This window comes from Chelonia mydas, chromosome 12 (assembly GCF_015237465.2).
Source record: "Chelonia mydas isolate rCheMyd1 chromosome 12, rCheMyd1.pri.v2, whole genome shotgun sequence".
Classification (NCBI taxonomy): domain Eukaryota; kingdom Metazoa; phylum Chordata; order Testudines; family Cheloniidae; genus Chelonia; species Chelonia mydas.
In genome coordinates, this window is record NC_051252.2 from 5,377,766 (window position 1) to 5,402,022 (window position 24,257).

The 24,257-nt window shown below is 48.6% G+C and overlaps 1 protein-coding gene across 1 annotated transcript in view; it reads left to right on the forward strand.

The window, feature by feature from the left end:
• PLEKHG4 (pleckstrin homology and RhoGEF domain containing G4) overlaps window positions 1-24,257 on the forward strand; it is a 171,228-nt gene that overhangs the window by 34,420 nt on the left and 112,551 nt on the right. Inside the window, 3 exon segments of the mRNA XM_043526266.1 lie at window positions 10,268-10,483; window positions 14,646-14,769; window positions 15,874-15,967. Of these exon segments, the coding sequence (XP_043382201.1) occupies window positions 10,268-10,483; window positions 14,646-14,769; window positions 15,874-15,967 (434 nt within the window).

Consider the following 24,257-nt stretch of genomic DNA (forward strand, 5'->3'; position numbering starts at 1 on the left):
AGCCGTGGGTTCTGGTTACAAGCATAGTTGTTGTTTCCTGACTGTTACATGTGCAAAAGTTGCAGTATTGTCCGGGCCTACTTATATCCCTGTAATTGGGCTAACATCATATTCTGTGTCTCTTGGACTGGCCATGTCTGTATTGCGATTGGGAGGGGTGATTGCAGCACGTGTAGACGTAGCTAGATCAAAGTTAGCTTGAGTAACGATAGCAGTGAAGCCATGGCAGCGGGGTGGATGCCAGGGGCCTAGCCCTGCCCTCTTAGGACCCTGGGTACGTACTTGCACAGCGGCCGCCCATCCTGTCCCAGCTTCACTGCTGTAGTTACCTGAGCTAGCTAGATCAAAGCTAGCTTGGCTATAACTACTGGGGCTGCAGTCACAGCTCCTGATTGCGATGTAGACATACCCACAGTTAGAGCGTGTCTACAGAAAAGCATCAGGACACACTGTGATGTAACTGGGTTTCCTGGCAGTTAGAGATGTAGAGAAGATTGGACCTCCGTGTTTGTGAAAGTGACGTATTGAGAGCTGGAGAAACCAACTTGCTCTACCTGTTGTTCTGGTACATTGTGGGTGAGTTCCCCCTGACAGTGCTACCCAACTAATGAACATCAGTCCGGACCAGACACATCCACACAAAGAATAGGATTCCACTTCCATGCCCAGTGTGTAGGCTTTTCAATGGTGGATGCTAGTACTTAACAACTGGGATGTCCCCTTAGAATGAGACACTCTTCACATGGGCTACAAAGCAGCCATTGGATGGTAACTGGTTTTAGTCATCGCTGTCCTGTGCCAGATTTTGGCTGATTACCCAGAGGTGAAAGCCACATGGCTGGAAGTCAGAAAACCTGGGCATTCAGGGTTTTGCCACACACTTTTTAAATGACCCCAGTGTCTCTTTGCCTCAGTGCTTCAATGTTCCTATCTGAGGAGACCAAAAATAACTGATTCCAGTTGAGGTTATGAGATAATGAAAGTGAGAGATGCTGGCTGCTCTCCAGTTCATGTGCAATGTCTAATCACTGCAGTAGTGGAACTTAGTGACATAATACTTGGGGGAAAGCAAAGGGCCTTTCTGTTTCAAAAATACACTAGGGTTTTAAAGGACATGCCAGTGGAGATATTGCAGAACTAGGTGAGTCCCGCCTGGATGTTGCTATTCTGAGCTGTGGCCAGTGGCCCTTCAGTTGAAAGGTCTTTTGTTAAAAATATTTTGAGTAAAGTATGAGTTAAGGGGTAGGGAAAACCAAAATGTTGTTTCAAAGCTGGGAGTACGAGGCTTTTAAAAACAGTCATAGTGTTTCCTTACCACTGTCACTACAATAAATTCATAGAATCATAGAATATCAGGGTTGGAAGGGACCTCAGGAGGTCATCTAGTCCAACCCCCTGCTCAAAGCAGGACCAATCCCAACTAAATCATCCCAGCCAGGGCTTTGTCAAGCCTGACCTTAAAAATATCTAAGGAAGGAGATTCCACCACCTCCCTAGGTAACGCATTCCAGTGTTTCGCCACCCTCCTAGTGAAAAAGGTTTTCCTAATATCCAACCTAAACTTCCCCACTGCAACTTGAGACCATTACTCCTTGTTCTGTCATCTGGTACCACTGAGAACAGTCTAGATCCATCCTCTTTGGAACCCCCTTTCAGGTAGTTGAAAGCAGCTATCAAATCCCCCCTCATTCTTCTCTTCCGCAGACTAAACAATCCCAGTTCCCTCAGCCTCTCCTCATAAGTCATGTGTTCCAGTCCCCTAATCATTTTTGTTGCCCTCTGCTGGAAGCTTTCCAATTTTTCCATATCCTTCTTGTAGTGTGGGGCCCAAAACTGGACACAGTACTCCAGATGAGGCCTCACCAATGTCGAATAGAGGGGAACGATCACGTCCCTCGATCTGCTCGCTAGGCCCCTACTTATACACCCCAAAATGCCATTGGCCTTCTTGGCAACAAGGGCACACTGTTGACTCATATCCAGCTTCTCGTCCACTGTAACCCCTAGGTCCTTTTCTGCAGAACTGCTGCCGAGCCATTCGGTCCCTAGTCTGTAGCAGTGCATGGGATTCTTCCGTCCTAAGTGCAGGACTCTGCAGTTGTCCTTGTTGAACCTCATCAGATTTCTTTTGGCCCAATCCTCTAATTTTTCTAGGTCCCTCTGTATCCTATCCTTACCCTCCAGTGTATCTACCCCTCCTCCCAGTTTAGTGTCATCTGCCAACTTGCTGAGGGTGCAATCCACACCATCCTCCAGATCATTTATGAAGATATTGAACAAAATCGGCCCGAGGACCCACTCTTGGGGCACTCCAGTTGATACTGGCTGCCAACTAGACATGGAGCCATTGATCACTACCCGTTGAGCCTGACAATCTAGCCAGCTTTCTATCTACCTTATCGTCCATTCATCCAGCCCATACTTCTTTAACTTGCTGGCAAGAATACTGTGGGAGACCGAGTCAAAAGCTTTGCTAAAGTCAAGGAACAACACGTCCACCGCTTTCCCCTCATCCACAGAGCCAGTTATTTCATCATAGAAGGCAATTAGATTAGTCAGGCATGACTTGCCCTTAGTGAGTCCATGCTGACTGTTCCTGATCACTTTCCTCTAAGTGCATCAGCATGGATTCCTTGAGGACCTGCTCCGTGATTTTTCTAGGGACTGAGGTGAGGCTGACTGGCCTGTAGTTCCCAGGATCCTCCTTCTTCCCTTTTTTAAAGATGGGCACTACATTAGCCTTTTTCCAGTCGCCCGGGACTTCCCCGGATCGCCATGAGTTTTCAAAGATAATGGCCAATGGCTCTGCAATCACATCTGCCAACTCCTTTAGCACTCTTGGATGCAGCGCATCCGGCCCCATGGACTTGTGCTCGTCCAGCTTTTCTAAATAGTCCTGAACCACTTCTTTCTTCACAGAGGGCTGGTCACCTCCTCCCCATGCTGTGCTGCCCAGTGCAGTAGTCTGGGAGCTGACCTTGTTCGTGAATACAGAGGCGAAAAAGCATTGAGTATATTAGCTTTTTCCACATCCTCTGTCACTAGGTTGCCTCCCTCATTCAGTAAGGGGCCCACAGTTTCCTTGACTTTCTTCTTGTTGCTAACATACCTGAAGAAACCCTTCTTGTTACTTTTAACATCTCTTGCTAGCTGCAACTCCAAGTTTTATTTGGCCTTCCTGATTTCATTCCTGCATCCCCGAGCAATATTTTTATACTCTTCCCTGGTCATTTGTCCAATCTTCCACTTCTTGTAAGCTTCTTTTTTGTGTTTAAGATCAGCAAGGATTTCACTGTGAAGCCAAGCTGGTCACCTGCCATATTTACTATTCTTTCTACACATCGGGATGGTTTGTCCCTGTAACCTCAATAAGGATTCTTTAAAATACAGCCAGCTCTCCTGGACTCCTTTCCCCCTCATGTTATTCTCCCAGGGGATCCTGCCCATCAGTTCCCTGAGGGAGTCAAAGTCTGCTTTTCTGAAGTCCAGGGTCCGTATTCTGCTGCTCTCCTTTCTTCCCTGTGTCAGGATCCTGAACTCGACCATCTCATGGTCACTGCCTCCCAGTTTCCCATCCACTTTAGTTTCCCCTACTAATTCTTCCCGGTTTGTGAGCAGCACGTCAAGAAGAGCTCTGCCCGTAGTTGGTTCCTCCAGCACTTGCACCAGGAAATTGTCCCCTACCCTTTCCAAAAACTTCCTGGATTGTCTGTGCACTGCTATATTGCTCTCCCAGCAATATAAACTGCTCCCATGAGAACCAGGGCCTGCGATCTAGTAACTTACGTGAGTTGCCGGAAGAAAGCCTCATCCGCCTCATCCCCCTGGTCCGGTGGTCTATAGCAGATTCCCACCACGACATCACCCTTGTTGCTCACACTACTAAACTTAATCCAGAGTCACTCAGGTTTTTCTGCAGTTTCATACTTGAGCTCTGAGCAGTCATACTGCTCCCTTATATACAGTGCAACTCCCCCACCTTTTCTGCCCTGCCTGTCCTTCCTGAACAGTTTATATCTATCTATGACAGTACTCCAGTCATGTGAGTTATCCCACCAAGTCTCTGTTATTCCAATCACATCATAATTCCTTGACTGTGCCAGGACTTCCAGTTCTCCCTGCTTGTTTCCCAGGCTCCTTGCATTTGTGTATAAGCACTTGAAATAACTCGCTGATCGTCCCTCTTTCTCAGTATGAGGCAGGAGCCCTGCCCTCTAGCGCACTCCTGCTCGTGCTTCCTCCCGGTATCCCACTTCCCCACTTACCTGAAGGCTTTGGTCTCCTTCCCCCGGTGAACCTAGTTTAAAGCCCTCCTCACTAGGTTAGACAGCCTGCTTGCGAAGATGCTCTTCCGTCTCTTCGTTAGGTGGAGCCCGTCTCTGCCTAGCACTCCTCCTTCTTGGAACACCATCCCATGGTCAAAGAATCCAAAGCCTTTTCTCCGACACCACCTGCGTAGCCATTCGTTGACTTCCACCATTCGACGGTCTCTACCCAGGCCTTTTCCTTCCATGGGGAGAATGGACGAGAAGACCACTTGCGTCTCAAACTCCTTTATCCTTCTTCCCAGAGCCACGTAGTCGACAGTGATCCGCTCAAGGTCATTCTTGGCAATATCATTGGTGCCCATGTGGAGAAGCAGGAAGGGGTAGCGATCCGAGGGCTTAATGAGTCTCGACAGTCTCTCCATCACATCGTGAATCCTAGCTCCTGGCAAGCAGCAGACTTCTCGGTTTTCCCCGTTGGAGCGGCAGATAGATGACTCAGTCCCCCTGAGGAGAGAGTCCCCAACCACTACCACCCGCCTCCTTCTCTTGGGAGTGATGGTCGTCGAACCCCCAACCCTAGGACAGTGCATCTCATGCCTTCCAATCGGCGGAGTCTCCTTCTGTTCCCTTCCCTCAGATGTATCATCTAGTCCACTCTCCGCATGAGTACCTGTGGAGAGAACATGAAAACAGTTACTTACCTGTATCTGCGTTGCTGGTAAATGGACGCTCCCCTTTCTTCTTCTGGAGGTCACATGCTGCCAAATTTCTTCACCGTCCTCCTGTCCCCGCTGCGCAGCCTGCTCTGAATCTTCAGAACATTGTGTCCGTAGAAGCATATCCTGACGTCTGTCCAGGAAATCTTCAGTTTCTCTTATGCAACGCAGGGTCGATACCTGTTGCTCCAGACCTTGAACCTTCTCTTCCAATATGGAGACCAGCTTGCACTTTGTACAGACAAATTAAAGTGCAAAAGAGGATAATGTACCTCACAGAGACGTGGGAAGCTTAGTTTGGTCGATAACATTTGTGAGGGCTTTGAGATCCTTGGATGGCAGGTGCTTTTTTAATTCATTATGATTCATCTCGCCATTTCTAACCCAAAGAACAACTAAGGCCTCATCTGCACCTAAGACTTAGGTCAACCTATGTACATCACTCTGGGTTTGAAAAATTCACCCCACTGAGAGATGTCGTTAAACCGACCTGAGCCCCAGTATAGACACTGCTAGGCTGACAGAAGAATTCTTCCGTCAACTAGCTATTGCCTCTCAAGGGGGTGAATTTTACTACAGTGACAGAAGAACCTCTTCCCTCACTGTAGTAAGTGTCTACACTGCAGTGGTGCCACTGTAGTGCTTGTAGTGTAGACATAACCTTAGAGATACAATTCCAAAGTGAACTAGACACAATTTGCTATCCTTTTGGTATTCATTTCCAGCAGCGTTCCCTGCCAGCTGTTCTGTGTCTGTAACTTCGAAGAGCTACAGAGTGAAATTCTTGATAGGGAAGTTCATAGAATCATAGAACTACAGGATTAGAAGGGACTGCAAGGGTCATCTAGTCTAACCCCCTGCCAGTTCACATTATAGTTGAGGTGGTAAAACTGTTGCCATTATAATCCCATATTTTATCCCACCCCTAACTTCCCAAATTGAGCTGAAACATACTTTGCTTGATCTCTGCCCAAAAGTGAACTGTCTTTGGAAAGTCTGAGCAAAGCCCCTTCTGCTGTGTCTGAGTTGGGAGAGCCCAGCAAACCCAGGCTGCTCCCACTTACAGAAATTCCGGCTCCCATTTCCCCTGCACTGATCATGTAAATACAAGTCAGATTTGCCGTGAAAGGAGTCCTCATTTGGGGGGAAATTGGCTATGAATTAAATAGTTATATGACTGAAAAATCACTTCCAAGAATGCTCAGCAGCGTCTGCTACGATTTTTTTTACTACCCCGCCCACTAGTGATGTTCTAGTGCACTGTGCTGAATTCGAAAGAGCTGAGGCTCTTAGGCTGTTGCTGGGGCAGTTTGCAAGAGGAATATCAAAGCCCCTTTGCAACCTGTACAGCCCAGCCCTCCCCCACAACTGCTGCCTTAACCTCAGGGAAAGGAGAAATCTGCAGGTGTGGCAATTTCGTATGCCCCTGCTCTCACTGCAGATTTTGCTTCAATCTGCTACATTCTGCAATTTCCATTTTTTAAAAATTAAGCTCCCCCCCTTCACAACTTTGCATTAACATGAACAGATGTGCTGCAGCCCTGTTATCAGTGAGGTGTGAATGCCCCAACCTGACTGGGCCAGTGAAATACTTACTTCATGAAGCCCAGGAATTGGCTTCTTTTCACGACCAAGCAGACGTCAGGTTGGTGCAGTGTGAAGGCTGCACAGCTCCAGCAAGACTAGCCCCCTGCCCAACTGGCTCTGGCCTTCTGGTCTGGGAAGCCCAGTGACCTGCAGTCCCCTTTAGCTCACACCAGGAGATTTCCCCCTTTTCCTTCTCTCCCCTCTAGTCTTCCCATGGGCTTGCTCCTTACAACTGCCTAGGTTCTTCCTTCTAGTCCCGCCCCCGGGCAAATGGAAGTCAAGGGCCAGTAGCCCATTCTTTCTCTGGCATCTCCAGGGGCAACTGTCCCTTCTCTCTCTCGCTTCTCCTTGGGTTCCCCCTTCCAATTATCCTGGCATATTCTCTCTCTTTTAATATCCTTAGGTTTCCCTTTCTTTCCTACCCCCTCCCCGCACTGGGAGGCCAGCACGGAGAGCCACCAGGAGTTGAAGTGCACTAGCCTCTGGCAGCTCCAGCAGCTGCAGCCTGTAGAAGACAGTTGTACCCAGTGTTTTTTCCAGCTATAATTGTCCAGCCCAGATAGTGGAATTGGGACATAGAGTGGAACTTGGGAGCGGATGGCTGGTGTGCCAGGGTACTGGATCAGGACTGACTCAGCTGCTGAATCACCTAGGTTTGCTTGGGGTCCACTATTAAGTACTGACCCCCCTGCCAATGGCAGCACAAAGGGTGAGGCCACAAGCCTGCACAATTCATTCATATTTCTGAAAAAATGTCTCTGCTAGAACTGCTTACTTGCGGCTTTGATCTGTGCTGTAGCGAGAGTGGCTGTACCTCTCAGAGATGCCTTTCCTCATCAGTTCAGTCAGGGCTTCAGTGTTCTGCAAACATATTTGTTCTTGCATTTAATATATTACAAATAGCGATGTAGTCTAGGTGCAGAAGCAGAGGGGGTGTATTCCCTGGTTTGGGTGAGGAATGGCCAGTGCTCAGCTCACAGCTGCCCTGCTATCTGTCTCAGTGCTGGGCAGCGGTTGGGAGGATGAGAGAGAGACGTTCCTGTGCGCTGAATTCCTTTCCAGTTCCCTCTTTGTGGTTCGTAGTGGTTACCTTTCCTTGCTGCTCCAAATGGACACAGCTTTGCCAGTTACCCTCCTTGGTGACCATTCTACAGGACAGGTTGAACCTGCTTGTAATGATGCAATTACTAATCCAAAGCAAACGCTCTCATTGGGACTGCAGGCTCGACAGCCACAGAATCCCACAGCCCCTGCTCCAAATCATAATGACAATTCTCCAAACATACCTGTCAGTTCAGGGCAACTGCTCCTGTATTCCCCTCTGTGGTCCAGCCAGGGCACCCACTCTCAGGCCTCCGCCTCCCCAGCTGTTGGCTATCTGCATGGAGACCCATGTCCCTCTCCCTTCTGACCAGGGTATTTTCAGACTGCACAGTTCCTTGCCTTCACTGTGTTATTCCCAGCGCAGACACATTGCCAAAGAACACCTGCTTGCTTTCTCTACAAAGATGGTTAACAGGTATAATGGCTACAGTTCTGAGCCAGCTTTATTCTTAAGCTGTTACAGAGGAAACATATTAAACACAAGAAAAGAGCCTACATGCATGCTAATAAGCTTACCAGGGTTCACCCCAACATGGCAGGAGCAGTCCTTCACCCCGCCACCCGCGGGGATGCCTTGTGATTACAAGTTCATCACAGCTTTAGCTCAGAACAAGCCATCAATCTTATGTGGCCTCAGTAGCCCCAGTCCTTCCAATCCTGCCCTAAGGCCTGGGACCCTCTGTGGACCTGGGGTCCTGTCCATTTTCTGGAACAGGACGCAGACCCTGTCTTTGTCTGTTGGTCCCTGGGGAACCCAGTTTGAACTAGTGTATGTGCACCTTTCCAGGGGTGACTTCTCTACCGATGTCCCACCTGAGTGAATTAGCCTGACCACTCCCTTGCTGTTCTCCCATTTGCACTTCCCATGGAAATACATAAATTCCACATGCACACCCCCATTTTTTAATACAGTGGACCCCAAATTCAGTAAGGTTGAACTCAGTTCAGTAAAGTTTATCTTACCTCCATAAGTTTTGTTCAGGATATTATAGGATATTCTGTCTGTTGCAATACGCATCATAGCAGAGTTCCAGACTCAGGGCCCTGTACATGACCAGGTCTGAAATTCCCCAGGCACAAAGCTCTGAAGCCATTGGGGTATTTCATACCAGTTCTGTCATAGCTAGTGCATTAAACTGCAAGCTTAGGGATCATGAGTTCTATTCCCAGGTCTTCCACTAGGCTGCTGCTCATATATCTGTTCCCTTCATAACACTTATTAGACTAATATACAATTAACATGGCATGTGTTAAATGGATTAAAAACTGGCTAACTGATAGCTCTCAAAATGTAAAGTGGAATTATCATTGAATGGGTGTGTTTCCAATGGGGTCCCACAGGGATTGGTTCTTGGCCCTATGTTATTTAACATGTTTATCAGTAACCAGGAAGAAAACATAAAATCATGCATAAACAGGGGAATCTTGAGTAGAAGTAGAAAGGTTATTTTACCTCTGTATTTGGCAGTGGTGTGACTGCTGCTGTGTCCAATTCTGGTGAATTGGACATTGATAAATTGAAGAGGGTTTCAGAGAAGAGACACAAGAAAGATTAAAGGATTAAAAAGCATGCCTTATAGTGATAGACTCAAAGTGCTCAATCTGTTTATCTTAACAAAGAGAAGGTTAAGGGATGACTTGATCACAGTCTGTGAGTATCTACATGGGGAACAAATAGTTAGTAATGGGCTCTTCCGTCTAGCAGAGAAAGGTAAAACGTGATCTGATGGCTGGAAATTGAAGCTAGACAAAATCAGACTGGAAAGAAGGTGTGAATTTTTGACAGTGGGGGTAATTAACTATTGGAACAATTTACAAGGATTGTGGTGGATTCTCCATCAGTGACAATTTTTAAATCAAGATGGGCTGTTTTTCTAAAAGACCTGCTCTAGGAATTATTTTGGAGAAGTTTGCCAGCCTGTGTTATACAGGAAATCAGACTAGATGATCACAGTGGTCCCCTCTGGCTTTGGAGTCTATGTATTTATGAAACCCTAATCTCCTCCCTCCCAGTATGTGGTCCAGGCACAAGGCATCCTTCCTTTCACTTATCTGGGGTAGGCCAGTGTATCCAGAGTTGGACTCCATCAGAGAATGATGTCGTCATAAGATAACCAGCAAACTCTTCAATGTGTCCGTGATCTTCAGGCCTGAAACCCGCCCCTGTTCCTACCTGCTGCCCAGAATTCTCGTAGGGCACAAAGACAACTTAAAACTTTTTTTATTTAAAAAGCTGGGAAAAGGGAGCTTGCAAGTAGCATGGGATGGGCGTCAACCTATAAACAGCAGCATTCGCTCCTAGAGTTCCCAGGGGTCCCACTTCAAGCCACAGTGGAAGAGATACAGCTTTCTGGGAACAGCTGTTTAACTAAGTAGCTCCAAATGTGTCTCTATTTGTAAATAAGGGGCGTAGTGGCAGCAGCTGTTGATGCAGCAGTTTACTTGGTAACGGTACTAGCTGTTGAAGAGCTTTGGGGTGCCAGCGGTCCTGGCAGGTCTCTTGCGTCTGGAGTTTGTTAGCTGACACCTCTGACGGGGGATGTGTTCTGCCCCCAGGCTCCTGACACCAGTGGGATTATTCTTATTTTACAGGAACACGGCTGAAAGGGGGAGAAAAGATAAAAGAAGAAATGTGTACAGATTCGTGGGAGCCAGTGGGTCGAGTCTGTTCCCCAGAGGAAGGCTCAGCAGCTGTTACTCACCAGGAGCCCCCATCTGATGTGGCACCCAGAAGTTTTCAAACTGCACCTGTCACAGCAAAGGAAGTGAACCTCGACGTACTCACGAGTGGAGTTGCCTGTCTGCCAGGTGAGTAACTGAGCCAGAGGGATGGGCAGGAAGCGTTGTGCTGGAGAAGGGCTGATGTAGGTGTGCTGCTGATAGGGGTGCATTTTAGACTTTCCCGGGGGGCAGAAGGTCTGTGTCTGCCATATTCCTTTCACTAGAAACATTTCTGAAATTCGGTCCTCAAATCGCTGGCCAGCTCTTGGAGCTTTCAGGCTGAGTCGGGGACTGGCAGGAAACAGGAACTCACTCTCAAGAAGGACTGGATAATTTGCATCCAGGAGTCCTAATGTAACTATAACACCCTTGTGGCCAAGATGGAGCCCACTCTGTGGGGTGGCTGCGGTCAAGGAAAGGTGCACACGGGAACCCAGCAGGGAAACTCCCTTCCACCCCAGAGGCACCTGTTCCAATCCCCAACGTAAATACATACACACTGGAACAGTACAATGAATATAGGAAAGGGAAATATTTATTTACAGAAGGATGAATTTAGAAAAACAGCAGGAGAAAGATAAGGGGAGCATTAAAACAAGGGTTCATCTACCACGAGTGTCCAGTGTGAAAGGGTGGATGCCAAGCACTGCATCTAGACTCAGAGCTCAGGAATCCAGGACAGAGTTCCAGTCCAGCAGTGAATCTTGGGTGCTCCTGGTTGGCTTCGGTGCCAGTAAACTTTCCCCAACAAACCCCTCCAGTTTCCTTCTCTTCCGCTCTGTGCAAACCCACACAGAGTGACAACCGTCCCACTTAGCTAGCTACTGCCTCCCTCCTTATTCCCAATGCAAAGTCACAAGCCCCAGTACTGACAGTTGTCGCTGTGTTGATCCCAGGATATTAGAGACACAAAGATGGTGAGGTAATATATTTCAGGGAACCAACTTCTGTTGTTGAGAGAGACAAGCTTTCAAGCATATGGCTATAACTATGCTGCAGAAGACAGCAGTCATACATCATGATCTGGATAGCTTGGTAAGCTGGGTCCATTCAAACAAAATGTATTTTAATACAGCCAAATGCAAGGTCTAGGAACAAAGAATACAGGCTGTACCTAGAGAATGAGGTGCTGTGTCCTGGAAAGCAGCAACTCGGAAAAGGGACACAGTGGACCAGCAACTCAGCAGAGCCCCCAGTGCGCTGTAGTGGCCAAAAGGGCTAATGCAATCTTTGGCTGTGTAAAGGGGAATAGTGGGCAGAAGTAGGGAGGTGATTTTAATTCAGCATATGGCACTGGTGAGACCAACACCAGGATACTGCATCCAGTATGATGCTTTCCAGTATGGTGCAGAAAAGAGCCACAGAAATGACTCAAGGGCTGGAGAAAATGCCTTACAATGAGAGACTTCAGGAGCTCAACATGTGTGGAAGGCCGAGGGGCGACTTGATTACTGTATATAAGTACCTTCGTGGGGAGAAAATAACACCTACTAAAAGGCTCTTTAATCTAGCGGAGAAAGGCAGAACACGAACCAGTGGCTGGACACAGAACCCAGACAAAATAGAAATAGGGCCCAGTTTTTTAACAGTGAGGATAATTAACCATTGGAACAAACTACCAAATCAAGTCTGGATGCCTTTCTGGAAGATATTCTTTATCCAGGCACAAGTTGTTGGGCTCCACACAGGGGTAACTTAGTGAAAGTCTCTGGCCTGTGTTATACGGGAGGTCAGACCAGATGATCTGATGGTCCCTTCTGTCCTTAAACTCTATGAATCTATGAAAAATGCAAACCAAAAATGTCACATGTACGTAAACCACTTAGAAATAATAACCCGTGAACACAGGTGCAGCCTTCCAGAAATGCTTGAAGGGAACCTTCATCTGAGGGAGGAGCAACATCAGAAGCACTAAATGCATCCAAATCATCCCCAGGAAGTGGGAGTGCCCAGCATACTACTAGGAGGAGTGTGAACTGGGGGAGATGCGCACATGCTCAAACACACACAGACACCTCCCCCCCCCCATGGGATGTTAGACATGGGTAGGGGTTATGGGAACACCATGGTTACAGTGAAGAGAGTAAATATAGTTTTATAAGGGGTAGGAACTAACAGAGGAGGTTCAGAAGAGGCTTTCCTCTGGGCAGGATGTTTCATTAGTCAATTGCGGCAACCCTTGCACTTTCCTATGAATTATCCAGTGCCAGCCACTGATGGAGACAGACCCCTTGTCTGATCTGGTCAGGTAATTTCTATACTCCTATGTGGGAGTCAGGGGAAAGTTTAATCCAGTTCTTGCGGTTAATAATTCTGAGGACAATAACTGATGCTTAAGAAAAAGGTGAAAACAACCCCTGCTGAACTTCCATAAAGAGCGGATTCTGTCCTGATCTCTCGGGCAGTCAGCTGATGTCCTGGAGCATGAGAGTTTTGATGACTTCTCTCTTAACTCACAGAGCTACATATATTATTAATGAACTCTTTCTATTTTATCACCATTTTCTCGTCGTGTATTGCCTGGAACAGAACACAATATTCCAGGTGCAATAACAGTGCTCCTGATTTATTTAATCTCCCTTTCAGACCTGACTTTAGAAGAACAAAGACCATTTAATGGTCCTGCTCCCTGAAAAGGAGTTAACCCTACTTGTGATTTCCCCTCTGTTTTAAATAATGGCTGCTTGGGGCCCTGGCTCTCATTGCTGGACTTCACTGAGAGGTTTGCTCCTAGCAGAGCGGATCTGTTTATTTGGGGCTCATTGTGCCCTCACTGAAATGACTTATTTACTTCGTTTTATTTCAATTCACATTCCCTCCAAGGGGACAGCAGGGGCCAAGTGGGTAAGATACAGAAAAATGTAATTTAATTTTTTTTTTTTTTAGGATTCTGCTCTTGTTAGGTTTCTTGGGATGTTTTTAATCATGTCATGCCATTTTTACGACTGGAACAAGAGACATGTGTTCCCAGCTTGTATAGATGAGCGGTCTCCTCAGAACAGTGAGATTGTGGGGTACAGCAATGCTGGTAACTTGCCCTTGCCTGGGGGTCTCTGCCAGTTTTGTTGAATAGAAGAGACCAGGTATGGATCTCTGAGGTGAAATGTAGAACTCGGAAACACACCGGTCGGGTGCAATTGCACTGCCCCCTTGGGTCCTTTGCTTCCTTGTTCTCAGTGCAGAGCCAAGCAATCCCAAGCCAAGCAAGGAAGATTGTTGAACACCAATTAACACATCTTGCAGAGTTCCTGGGGTAAAGATGGATAACCTCTTAAACCCGCCCCCCCCCCCAAACTTCTGCCCCTGGAATTTTTGTCATGAAGGAGAGAGCCACAACTGCCTTTCAGCTCTCCTTTCCTGGCTGGCAAGATCAAAGGTGTTTGGCGAAAGCAAAGGTCTTTTACCTGCTCCACACATAGAGCCCTGGGGAATTCAGCTTGCTCTGGGTGGGGGAGTCAGCTGCCTTGTGCATGCTCTCTTTGTTCACACCTTAACCCGCTGGCATCCCCTGCAGAAGGACGCCAAACCTCCTGCAAGGTTAACAGTGTGTGCCCAGCGCCCATTGTCCCTTTAGGGCTACCATAGTGTGATGGGCTCCTCCACAGTGAGGGGAAAGCCATGCTTCTGATGCTTCCACCTTGCGCTGGCCCTGGAGTGGGAGCTGCGGGTTCTCTCTCTGTAGATTTGTTCTGAAGAGGAGCCTGCTTCTTTGTGTGCTGGGAGACTGGGCTTTCCTCCCTCCGCCTGGAGTATTAGTCCTGAATTTGATTAGGCTGCACACAGTTCTTCAAAGCTGTTTAAATTCCTTCCAGCTGACAGCAATCAGCTGCAAAAGTAATCACGCTGCCTGAGGGCCAAGAGGGCTTTAGGCCCGTCAAGCCTGAGTTTTATTACTTTGTGCAGTGCTGAGTGTGAGCCTGAATCGCTGTTTCCAGTAACTACAACAGAACTTTATTAGAGACCGTGCAAACAGCGAGCATTGTTTGTGCCTCTCAGTGGCCATGGCACTGCTTCAATGGCAGGTCCTGGTCTTCTCCTGATGGGCACTGGCATGTTGTAGAGGTTGTGTGCTCAATTCTATGGGGGTGGGAAGTGGGGGAAGAGCCTTTGGTCCCAGTAGCAATGCTGTAATTTACAGGGAGAATAACTAAGGGCTGTGGGTGAGATGGGCTGCCCTGGAGGTAATCTGTGGGGGGATCCATCAAGGCTCTGACAAATGGCAGATGTTAAAATAAATTCTCATTTTCAGGCACCAGAGACAAATGTGGACGTGCAGTGGCCATAATCACCACAAGGAACACGATTTGGCTAAACCCCCACTGCAACACCAACGAGCTGGTGCGCCTCCTCCTGTATTTACACAGCATCCCAAGGTTGGTGCCATTTCCAGGCTGGGCAGGGTGTCAGACAGGCAGGACAGGGCAAACTCGACTGGCACTTAGTTGGGGGCAAGAGCAAGGAAACTGAATGGAGCTGGCGTCCTTTGGCAGCATGAGGAGATGGCCCCAAACAGCTCTGAAACTGCACGAGCAACAGATCTGCTGACTGCGTGCTTTGGACATGCAGCATGCGGTATACGCATGCTAAGCAGCAGCGTTATGTGTATGTTGTTCTACGTTTCCAAGCATTGCCTTAAATCCAAACCATTAACTCCAAAAATAGGGCTTGGAAAACATGACATTGACAATTCTGGGGTAGCCCAGCAACAACCCCGTGACATAATTCTAGGAAACAAGCTTCCTGACAGCCTGTCCTCCAGCGACAAAGGCGGCTGCAGAGGCTGAGCAAGTGTGCCTCAGCTGGACGAGCGATGTATTGGCATCACGGATGTGATGCAGTTTGCCAGGAAGGGCTAAACGCATTCAGAATGTATCCGTTTGTCACGTGCTGTGTCGTTTCCCCCCTACTGCTGCTGCCATGGGCTCCCTGGCTGACGGGGCTTCTTCCAGCTCCTCACAGACTCCGTTAGGTCTTAGCTCCTGGTCTGCGTTTTGTAATGCTTTGAAAAATACGATTAGTTCCAAGTGTAAGCTTTGTTGTCAGTGCAGCCGAAAGGATGTAAGTGATGCTGCATGCCAGCCCTTGGGCATAGTCAGTGAGTGCTGGCACTCCCCATGGCTTTCCTCCTCACTGCCTGCCTCCAGAGAGATGTGATAGTCTGTGTTGTCTGCAGATTTGCTGCTGGGGTCTGGGGTGTGGTACGGCATGGCGGGAATGACAGTGTCATGGGAGGAGGTGTGGTAAGTGGGGCATCAGGAATTCACTTAGCAGTAAAAGGGAAGAAGAAAGAGCAGCCTAGGCAACTTCAAAGGGAAGATATTGTGGCTAATAAAAAGATGCCAGTTAGTGGCTTCCCTTTACAGAGTGGTATGGGTATGCCCGGCACGGTACCCCATGTTATCTAACAGTACCCCTTGAATAACCCGTGCTGCACTGGGGCAATGACACACTAACTATTTCTTTCCCTTTCCTCACAGAGCAGAGTGCCGAGCTTTGGGCCTAACCATTCTGGTAGATGCTCGTCGCTGTTCACCAGTTCCTGCCCTTTTTAAGGCTTTCAGCTTAGTACAGGTGAGCCCGTAGAAGCAGCCCCAGCCCTTTGGCCCCAGGCTCTTTGGTGTGGTTGCTGCGTTCCAGCTGCCAGCTGCCCTGAAATCCATCTGTGCCATCCCAGGTTTTGGCTGCTTTCAGGAGGTGGAGCGCTGCCCTGTTTCAGGGGGACCCCTTGCCTGTATTTCCCAGTCCTCTGGAAAAGCCAGAGCCCTGACTTTGAGGGGGGAACAGCTGCACTCCTTTCAGCCACTCTGAGAGCCTTGTCCCCAGGCCCGTAAGTACTGTCCACGGAACTCTGCTCAGAATGTGCAACCACATTTCTGGCGAGTGTCTCTGTTGGCATCAAGATTTTGTTTTCATTCATCAGCTGCATGAAATACTCAGTGGACCGTCACCTACAAAGACGCGTTAGAAGTGAAGCAGAAAGGCCAGGGCTGTGGCTGGCGGGACTGTCCCTGAAGGAGAAGGGCGGTGCTTTATGTCAGTGCTATTGGGAGGAACGAGTAGTGCTGTTGATCTGGCAAGGGGGTGAATGATTGGAAGCAGACATGCTGTAACTTAATATTGTTTCAGGTCAAAGGCTTTCATGTCAGTCAGCTGGAAATCAAGTGTATTGTGTTGACACTGATCAGAACTTATTTCCCATCTGTTGTTAGAAATCCAAACGAGGTAACGAGTTGTAGCTACAACTAATCATGGTTAAGCAGGTGCCTCTTTGCACTGGCCTTTTGGCCCTGCAGGGTGTCCACTCAATCAGACTCTGAATGAACCCATGATGAGATTTTAATGACACTTGTGCATGCAGAGAGGGCAGTCTGCTGGCTGCGTGGGTGGTGCTTTGCTCTGCCAAATCAGAGAGCTGGGGCTGAGTCATGGGTCTCCTCTCTTCCTTCCAAAGCTGGGTGGAGCTGGGAGCTGTGCTCAAGCAGCATGCTTCGCCCCTGGGGCAAGGGAGTGTCTCATGGTGCTGCGCTCTTGCTCCCAGTGCTGCCGGGGTAACAGTCACAGCTCCTGGGAAAGGGACTGTCTTTCATTTCACAGTGTCACTCCTTGGTGCCCGGGTCAGGGCTCTGAAAGGTGCAGAGGCCCTGGGCTCTGTATGTTACATAGCTGTGTTTCAGATGACAGACTTCCTAGAAATCAGTAATGCTCTTAGGGAGCTGGGTGATTAGAACGTAGGACTAGAAGGGGGGATCTTGGGTCGTTGAGTCCAGTTCCCTGCTATCATAGGTACCCCAGTTGTATAATCCTGTTAATACATTTATCAAGCTCCATCTTCAAACCAGTTGGGTTTCTTCTCCCCACTCCTCCTATTGGGAACAATTTTCCAAGGGTTGTGGTGGAGTCTCCATCACTGACTATTTTAAAGCCAAGATTGGACGTTTTTCTACATGTTATGCTCTAGGAATTATTTTGGGGATGTTCTCTGGCCTGTGTTATGCAGGAGTTCAGACTAGATGATCAGAATGGTCCCTTCTGAGCTTGGAAGTATCAGTATCATTAGTCACTATCAGTATCATTAGTCAGTATCATTATCCCCATTTTACAGATGGAGAAAGTGAGGCACGGAGAAATTAAAGTGACTTTCTTACCCAGCAGGCCAATGGCAGAGCTAGGAATAAAACCCTGTACGCTTGAGTCCTAGGCTGGTACTCTAGCCTCGAGGCCCGATTGCCTAGACTGTAGAGTATAGACTAGAATATATTTTGATGTTCATATTCCACTGTATCTCAGGGGATGGATGGTTATATACTCCTGTTTTTTTGCCAGAGGAAAAGTACTATCATAGAATCATAGAGTATCAGGGTTGGAAGAGACTTCAGGAGGTCATCTAGTCCAACCTCCTGCTCAAAGCAGGACCAACCCCAACTAAATCATCCCAGCCAGGGCTTTGTCCAGCCAGGTCTTAAAAACCTCCATGGATGGAGATTCAACCACCTCCCTAGGTAACTCATTCCAGTGCTTCACCACCCTCCTAGTGAAAACGTTTTTCCTAATATCCAACCTAGACCTCCCCCACTGCAACTTGAGACCATTGCTCCTTGTTCTGTCATCTGCCACCACTGAGGACAGCCGAGCTCCATCCTCTTTGGAACCCCCCTTCAGGTAGTTGAAGGCAGCTATCAAATCCCCCCTCACTCTTCTCTTCTGCAGACTAAATAACCCCAGTTCCCTCAGCCTCTCCTCGTAAACCATGTGCCCTAGCCCCCTAATCATTTTTGTTGCCCTCTGCTGGACTCTCTCCAATTTGTCCACATCTTTTCTGTAGTGGAGGGCCCAAAACTGGACGCAGTACTCCAGATGTGGCCTCACCAGTGCCAAATAGAGGGGAATAATCACTTTCCTTGAACTGCTGGCAGTGCTTCTACTAATACAGCCCAATATGCCGTTAGCCTTCTTGGCAACAAGGGCACACTGACTCATATCCAGCTTCTCGTCCACTGTAATCCCCAGGTCCTTTTCTGCAGAACTGCTGCTGAGTCAGTTGGTCCCCAGCCTGTAGCTGTGCATGGGATTCTTCCGTTCCAAGAGCAGGAGTCTGCACTTGTCCTTGTTGAACCTCATCAGATTTCTTTGGCCCAATCCTCCAATTTGTCTAGGTCACTCTAGACCCTATCCCTACCCTCCAGTGTATGTACCTCTCCCCGCAGTTTAGTGTCATCTGCGAACTTGCTGAGGGTGCAATCCACACCATCCTCCAGATCATTAATTAAGATGTTGAACAAAACCGGCCTGAGGACCAACCTCTGGGGCAGTCCGCATGATACCAGCTGCCAACTAGACATCGAGCTGCTGATCACTACTCGTTGAGCCTGATGATCGAACCAGCTTTCTATCCACCTTATAGTCCATTCCATCCAATCCATACTGTTTTAACTTGCTGGCAAGAATACTATTGGAGACCATATTTAAAGGTTTGCTAAAGTCAAGGTATATTACGTCCACCGCTTTCCCCATATTCACAGAGCCAGTTATCTCATCATAGAAGGCAATCAGGTTGGTCAGGCATCGCTTGCCCTTGGTGAATCCATGTTGACTGTTCCTGATCACTTTCCTTTCCTCCAAGTGTTTCAGAATGGATTCCTTGAGGACCTGCTCCATGATTTTTCCAGGGACTGAGGTGAGGCTGACCTGTCTGTAGTTCCCCGGATTCTCCTTTTTCCCTTTTTTAAAGATGGGCACTACATTAGCCTTTTTCCAATTGTCTGAGATCTCTCCTGATCACCATGAGTTTTCAAAGATAATGGCCAATGGCTCTGCAATCACATCAGCCAATTCCCTTAGCACCCTCGGATGCATTGCATGCGGCCCCATGGATTTGTGCATGTCCAGCTTTTCTAAATAGTCCTTAACCTGCTCTTTCACCACTGAGGGCTGCTCACCTCCTCACCATACTGTGCTGCTCAGTGCCTTGTCTGTGAAGACTGAGGCAAAAAAAGCATTGAGTACTTCAGCTTTTTCCACATCATCAGTCACTAGTTGCCTCCCCCATTCAGTAAGGGGCCCACACTTTCCCTGACCACCTTCTTGTTGCTAATATACCTGTAGAAACCCTTCTTGTTACCCTTCACATCCCTTGCTAGCTGCAACTCCAGTTGTACTTCGGCCTTCCTTATTACACCCCTGCATACTCGAGCAATATCTTTATACTCCTCCCTAGTCATCTATCCAAGTTTCCACGTCTTTTAAGCTTCCTTTTGGTGTTTAAGCTCACCAAAGATTTCTTTGTTAAGCCAAGCTGTTCACCTGCCATGTTTGCTATTATTTCTGCACATCAGGATGGTTTGTTCCTGTGCCCTCACTAAGGCTTCTTTAAAATACAGCCAGCTCTCCTGGACTCCTTTCCTCCTCATATTAGCCTCCCAGGGGATCCTGCCCATCAGTTCCCTGAGGGAGTCAAAATCTGCTTTTCTGAAGTCCAGGATCTGTATTCCGCTGCTATTCTTTCTTCCTTTTGTCAGGATCCTGAACTCAACCATATCATGGTTACTGCTGCCCAGGTTGTGACCCACTTCTACTTCCCCTACCAATTCTTCCCTGTTTGTGAGCAGCAGGTCAAGAGGAGCACGGTGCCTAGTTGGTTCCTCCAGCACTTGCACCAGGAAGTTGTCCCCAACACTTTCCAAAGACTTCCTGGATGGTCTATGCACTGCTGTATTGCTCTCCCAGGGGTGATTGAAGTCCCCCAGGAGAACCAGGGCCTGTGTTCTGGAAACTTCAGTTAATTGTCCGAAGAAAGCCTCGCCTACCTCATCCTCCTGGTCCGGTGGTCTACAGGAGACGTCCACCACGACATCACCCTTGTTGCTCTCGCCTCTAAACTTAACCCGAAGACTCTCAACAAGCTTTTCTCCAGTTTCATACTGGAGCTCTGAGCAATCATACCGCTCTCTTCCATACAGTGCAACTCCTCCACCTTTTCTCCGGCACCTCTCCTTCATGAACAGTTTATACCCATCCATGACCGTGCTCCAGTCATGTGAGTTACCCCACGAAGTTTCTGTTGTTCCAATCACATCATGGTTCCTTGACTGTGCCAGGACTTCCAGTTCTTCCTGCTTGTTTCCAAGGCTTCTTGCGTTCGTGTACAGGAACCTAAGATAACTAGCCGATTGCCCTACGTTCTCAGTATGAATCAGGAGGCCCCCCCCATTTTACCCTCCTCCTTGTGTTTCCTCCTGGTATCCCATTCCCCCACTTACCTCTGGGCTTAGGTCTCCATCCCCCGGCGAACCTAGTTTAAAGCCCTCCTCACTAGGTTAGCAAGCCTGCCTGCAAAGATGCTCTGCCTTTCTTTGTTAGGTGGATCCCAGCTCTTCCTAGCAATCCTTCTTCCTGGAACAACATCCCATGGTCGAGGAATCCAAAGCCCTCTCTCTGACACCACCTGCGTAACCACGCATTTACCTCCACATTCGATGGTTCCTACCTGGACCTTTTCCTTCAACAGGGAGAATGGATGAGAACATGACTTGCGCCTCAAACTCCTTTATCCTTCTTCCCAGAGCCACGTAGTCTGCAGTGACCCGCTCAAGGTCATTCTTGGCAGTATCATTGGTGCCTACATGGAGAAGTAGAAAGGGGTAGCGGTCCAAGGGCTTGATCAGTCTTGGCAGACACTCCGTCACATCCTGAATTCTAGCTGCAGGCAAGCAGCACACTTCTCAAGTCTCCTGGTCTGGTGGGCAGATGGATGACTCCGTCCCCCTTAGGAGGCTGTCCCCACCCACCACCACCCATCTCCTCCTCTTGGGAGTGGTGGTCGTGGAACCCCCATCCCTAGGACAATGCATCCGATGCCTTCCGGTCGACAGGGTCTCCTTCTGATCCCTTCCCTCAGAGAGCTCTTCCAAATCCTTCTCTGCAGTAGTACCTGTTCAGAGAGCCTGAAAACGGTTTCTTACCTCTCTCTGTACTGGGGGTACATGGGTTCTCCTCTTTCTTCTGGAGGCCAAATGCTGCAATTTTCTTCCTCGTTTTGCACTGCCCTCTCTGATTCTTCAGCATGCTCTGCCTGCAGTTCCAAATGCTGACTTCTATCCAGAAAGTCTTCATTTTCTCTGATGCAACGCGGGGTTGATACTTGGGTCTCTAGTCCTTTAACCTTCTCTTCCAATAGGGAGACCAGCTTGCACTTTGTACAGACGAAGTTGTTTCTATCCTCTGGGAGAAAGACAAACATGGCACTTCCTGGGCAGGTCACAACAGCTGATGGCTCACTATCTGTATTGTCTTCCTTCTAAGAGCCTCTTCAGATGTTGTATTTACTGCTCACAGAAGCCAGAAAGGCAAAAAAACTCTGTGGGAGCTCCCCACAGACAAACTACTTCTGTTTTCCTCTCCTCTGTTTCCCGCCGCTGTGCTACCCACCTTCTCCTGTCTGTTCACCTAATTTGATGGAACATCTGCAGATATCTGATAATGTGATTACGAGAATCAATGGGCCAGAGTTATTTAGGGAATAATTAAAATGAGAGGACGCAGGTGCATGTGGCTATCCTGTTTTCAGTGTCTAGCTGTGCATTTCCTTCCTTTAAAGCCGAGTTCACAGTGGTCTCTGAAAGTGACTCACTGGAACGCAGTGCAAATGGAATTTGCTAAGCCATATATTTTTAATTCTGTTGAGAAATGGAAAATAGATCCTGGACTCTTTCAGACCCTGAACCTGTCCTTCTTCCATGTAAACCTGTCACATTCCGTAGTGTTTCCAAAGGCAAATGTGTAAATGACATGGCTGAAGGACAAGGAGTTTGGCCTGGTATCTGCACAAAAGGAGCATTACAATACCTAACGTTTAGGTGCTAGAAACTCCCTGTGATCCACAAAGCCTGAGTTAGGTGCCTTGGCTCCACATACAATGAATGGGGAGAATTAGGTGCCTTAAACTGCGAGTCACAAAAGCCAGCATGCTAGGTGGGGAGCTGCCTAAGCTAGCCAATGGGACAGATCAACAAGAGGGATGTGCGCTAAGCTCCTCCTCTCTAACGTCCTCTCAGAGATAGGGGCCTGAATCCAGGCTGCTGGCAGGCATCTATTTCTGCCACTGATTCACAGCCAGGAACCCTCGTTGGGGTTAGGCATCCGCTCCAATTTCACAAGCAGCCAGTGGGGAGGATGACCTCCCACATAGCTTTTAGCCCAGTGGTTAGGGTACTCACCTGGCACATGGGAGACTCCTGGTTCACATCCCCCCTCAGCCTGAGGAGAACAAGGGATTTGAAGCATGCTCTGCTACTTCTCAGGTGGATGCTCTAGCCCCAGGGCTATAGGACATGCTGATGGGGGAGGGTATTCCCCTAATCTCTGCCTTGAAGCTATTGCACGGTGGCTAAATAATTAAAGCATCCTTAGAACAGGAGGAGTGGACTCTGGGTCTCTCACATGCTGGGTGAGTGCACTAACCACCAGGTAAGAGTCATTTTCGGCATGGGCGGTGGGTGAACCACAAGCTCAGGGAGGGTAGCTCCTGGCCTAGTCCACCACTTCTGCCTGAGGCCCTGCCCCTCCCGCCCCCCTTCCCCTGCTGAATCCCAGAGGGCCCCCTCCCAGTGGCCGCCAGTCCCCCCGCCTCAGGCCACCCGTGCGCCGTCAGCCCCGGAGCACCAGCGGACAATGTATGGTTCCCCCGCCCAGCCCCAGAGCACTGGGCAGGCGATTGGCATGCTCCCTCACAGCCCCGGAGCACCGGGGGGCAGCAGGCAGCCCTCCCCCCCAGCCCTGGACTTGGGCATCCCCAGCCATCCGAAGTGCCAACCGCCCTAGCAGGCTTCCCGGAAGAGGAGCAGCCTGCCTGGGAGGGGGCCAACTAGTGGCAAGCAGGAGGGGCCTTCAGGGTGGAGCATGGGCAGGGCCATGCGGGGCTGTTTGGGAAGGCACAGCCTTCCCCAGTCCATTATACGTGCCACCCAAAATTCTCAGGGTTGTCTTTTCTCCCTCACTCTGGCCTAAATCACTCTTTCATTAGTTCTCCACAATGGAACAGCTGCAACAGGAGAGACATATCCCAAAGCTCAGTGGTTAAGGTGCTCGCCTCAAAGGTAGTAGATCCCTGTTCAAATCCTTTTCCCCTCTGAGGCAGAGAGGGGACTTGAACAGGGGGCAGGGGCTCTCCCATCTCAACTGAGTGCCCTAACCCCGGGTTAAAAGTTACGAGGGAGATCCTCCATGTTCTCCCAACCACCGCCATAGGTGTTTTGTGTCAACTTGCCTAAGGAGCCCAATCCAGTAGCTGTACTCAGCAGGCATGTACCGGATTGGGTCCTGCACACGAGTTAGGTTTGTGAATCGTCCTGCGGCTTAGGTGTCTGGATGCCTAGAATGAGGGAGGCAGCTGTGTACAAGCCCAGAGGCATACACATAGGCAGCTAGGGATCTTTTACTGCAAAGTTTAATGAGTTTAGGTGGCTACAAGGTTCAGTGGAAGTTTTGTGAATCGCAGTGGAGCCTGGAACTGGGACTTGGATACCTAAGTACTTTTGTGAATTTAAGCCTTTGTGTCTTAGGTGCAGATACTTTATACCTATCAGTCATGCTCATACTTCCATAGATACAGACTTCTTTCAGCAATACAGAAGCTTCCAACAGCATATGTATTTTGTAAGAAAAATCAAATATGTTTCCGTATTCTGCTTAAAACGGAGTGTAGCATGATCCCACTACGCCCTGTTGATGCAGAACAAAGCATGTCATTTCCACATATCTCTGTCTGACTGGGCTGCTCTGCAGAACCTTTCAGGTTCTCTCCAGGACACTGCTCTTTGTGGAAGAGCTGTCATCACTATACACTGATTATACTGTACGTGCCCAG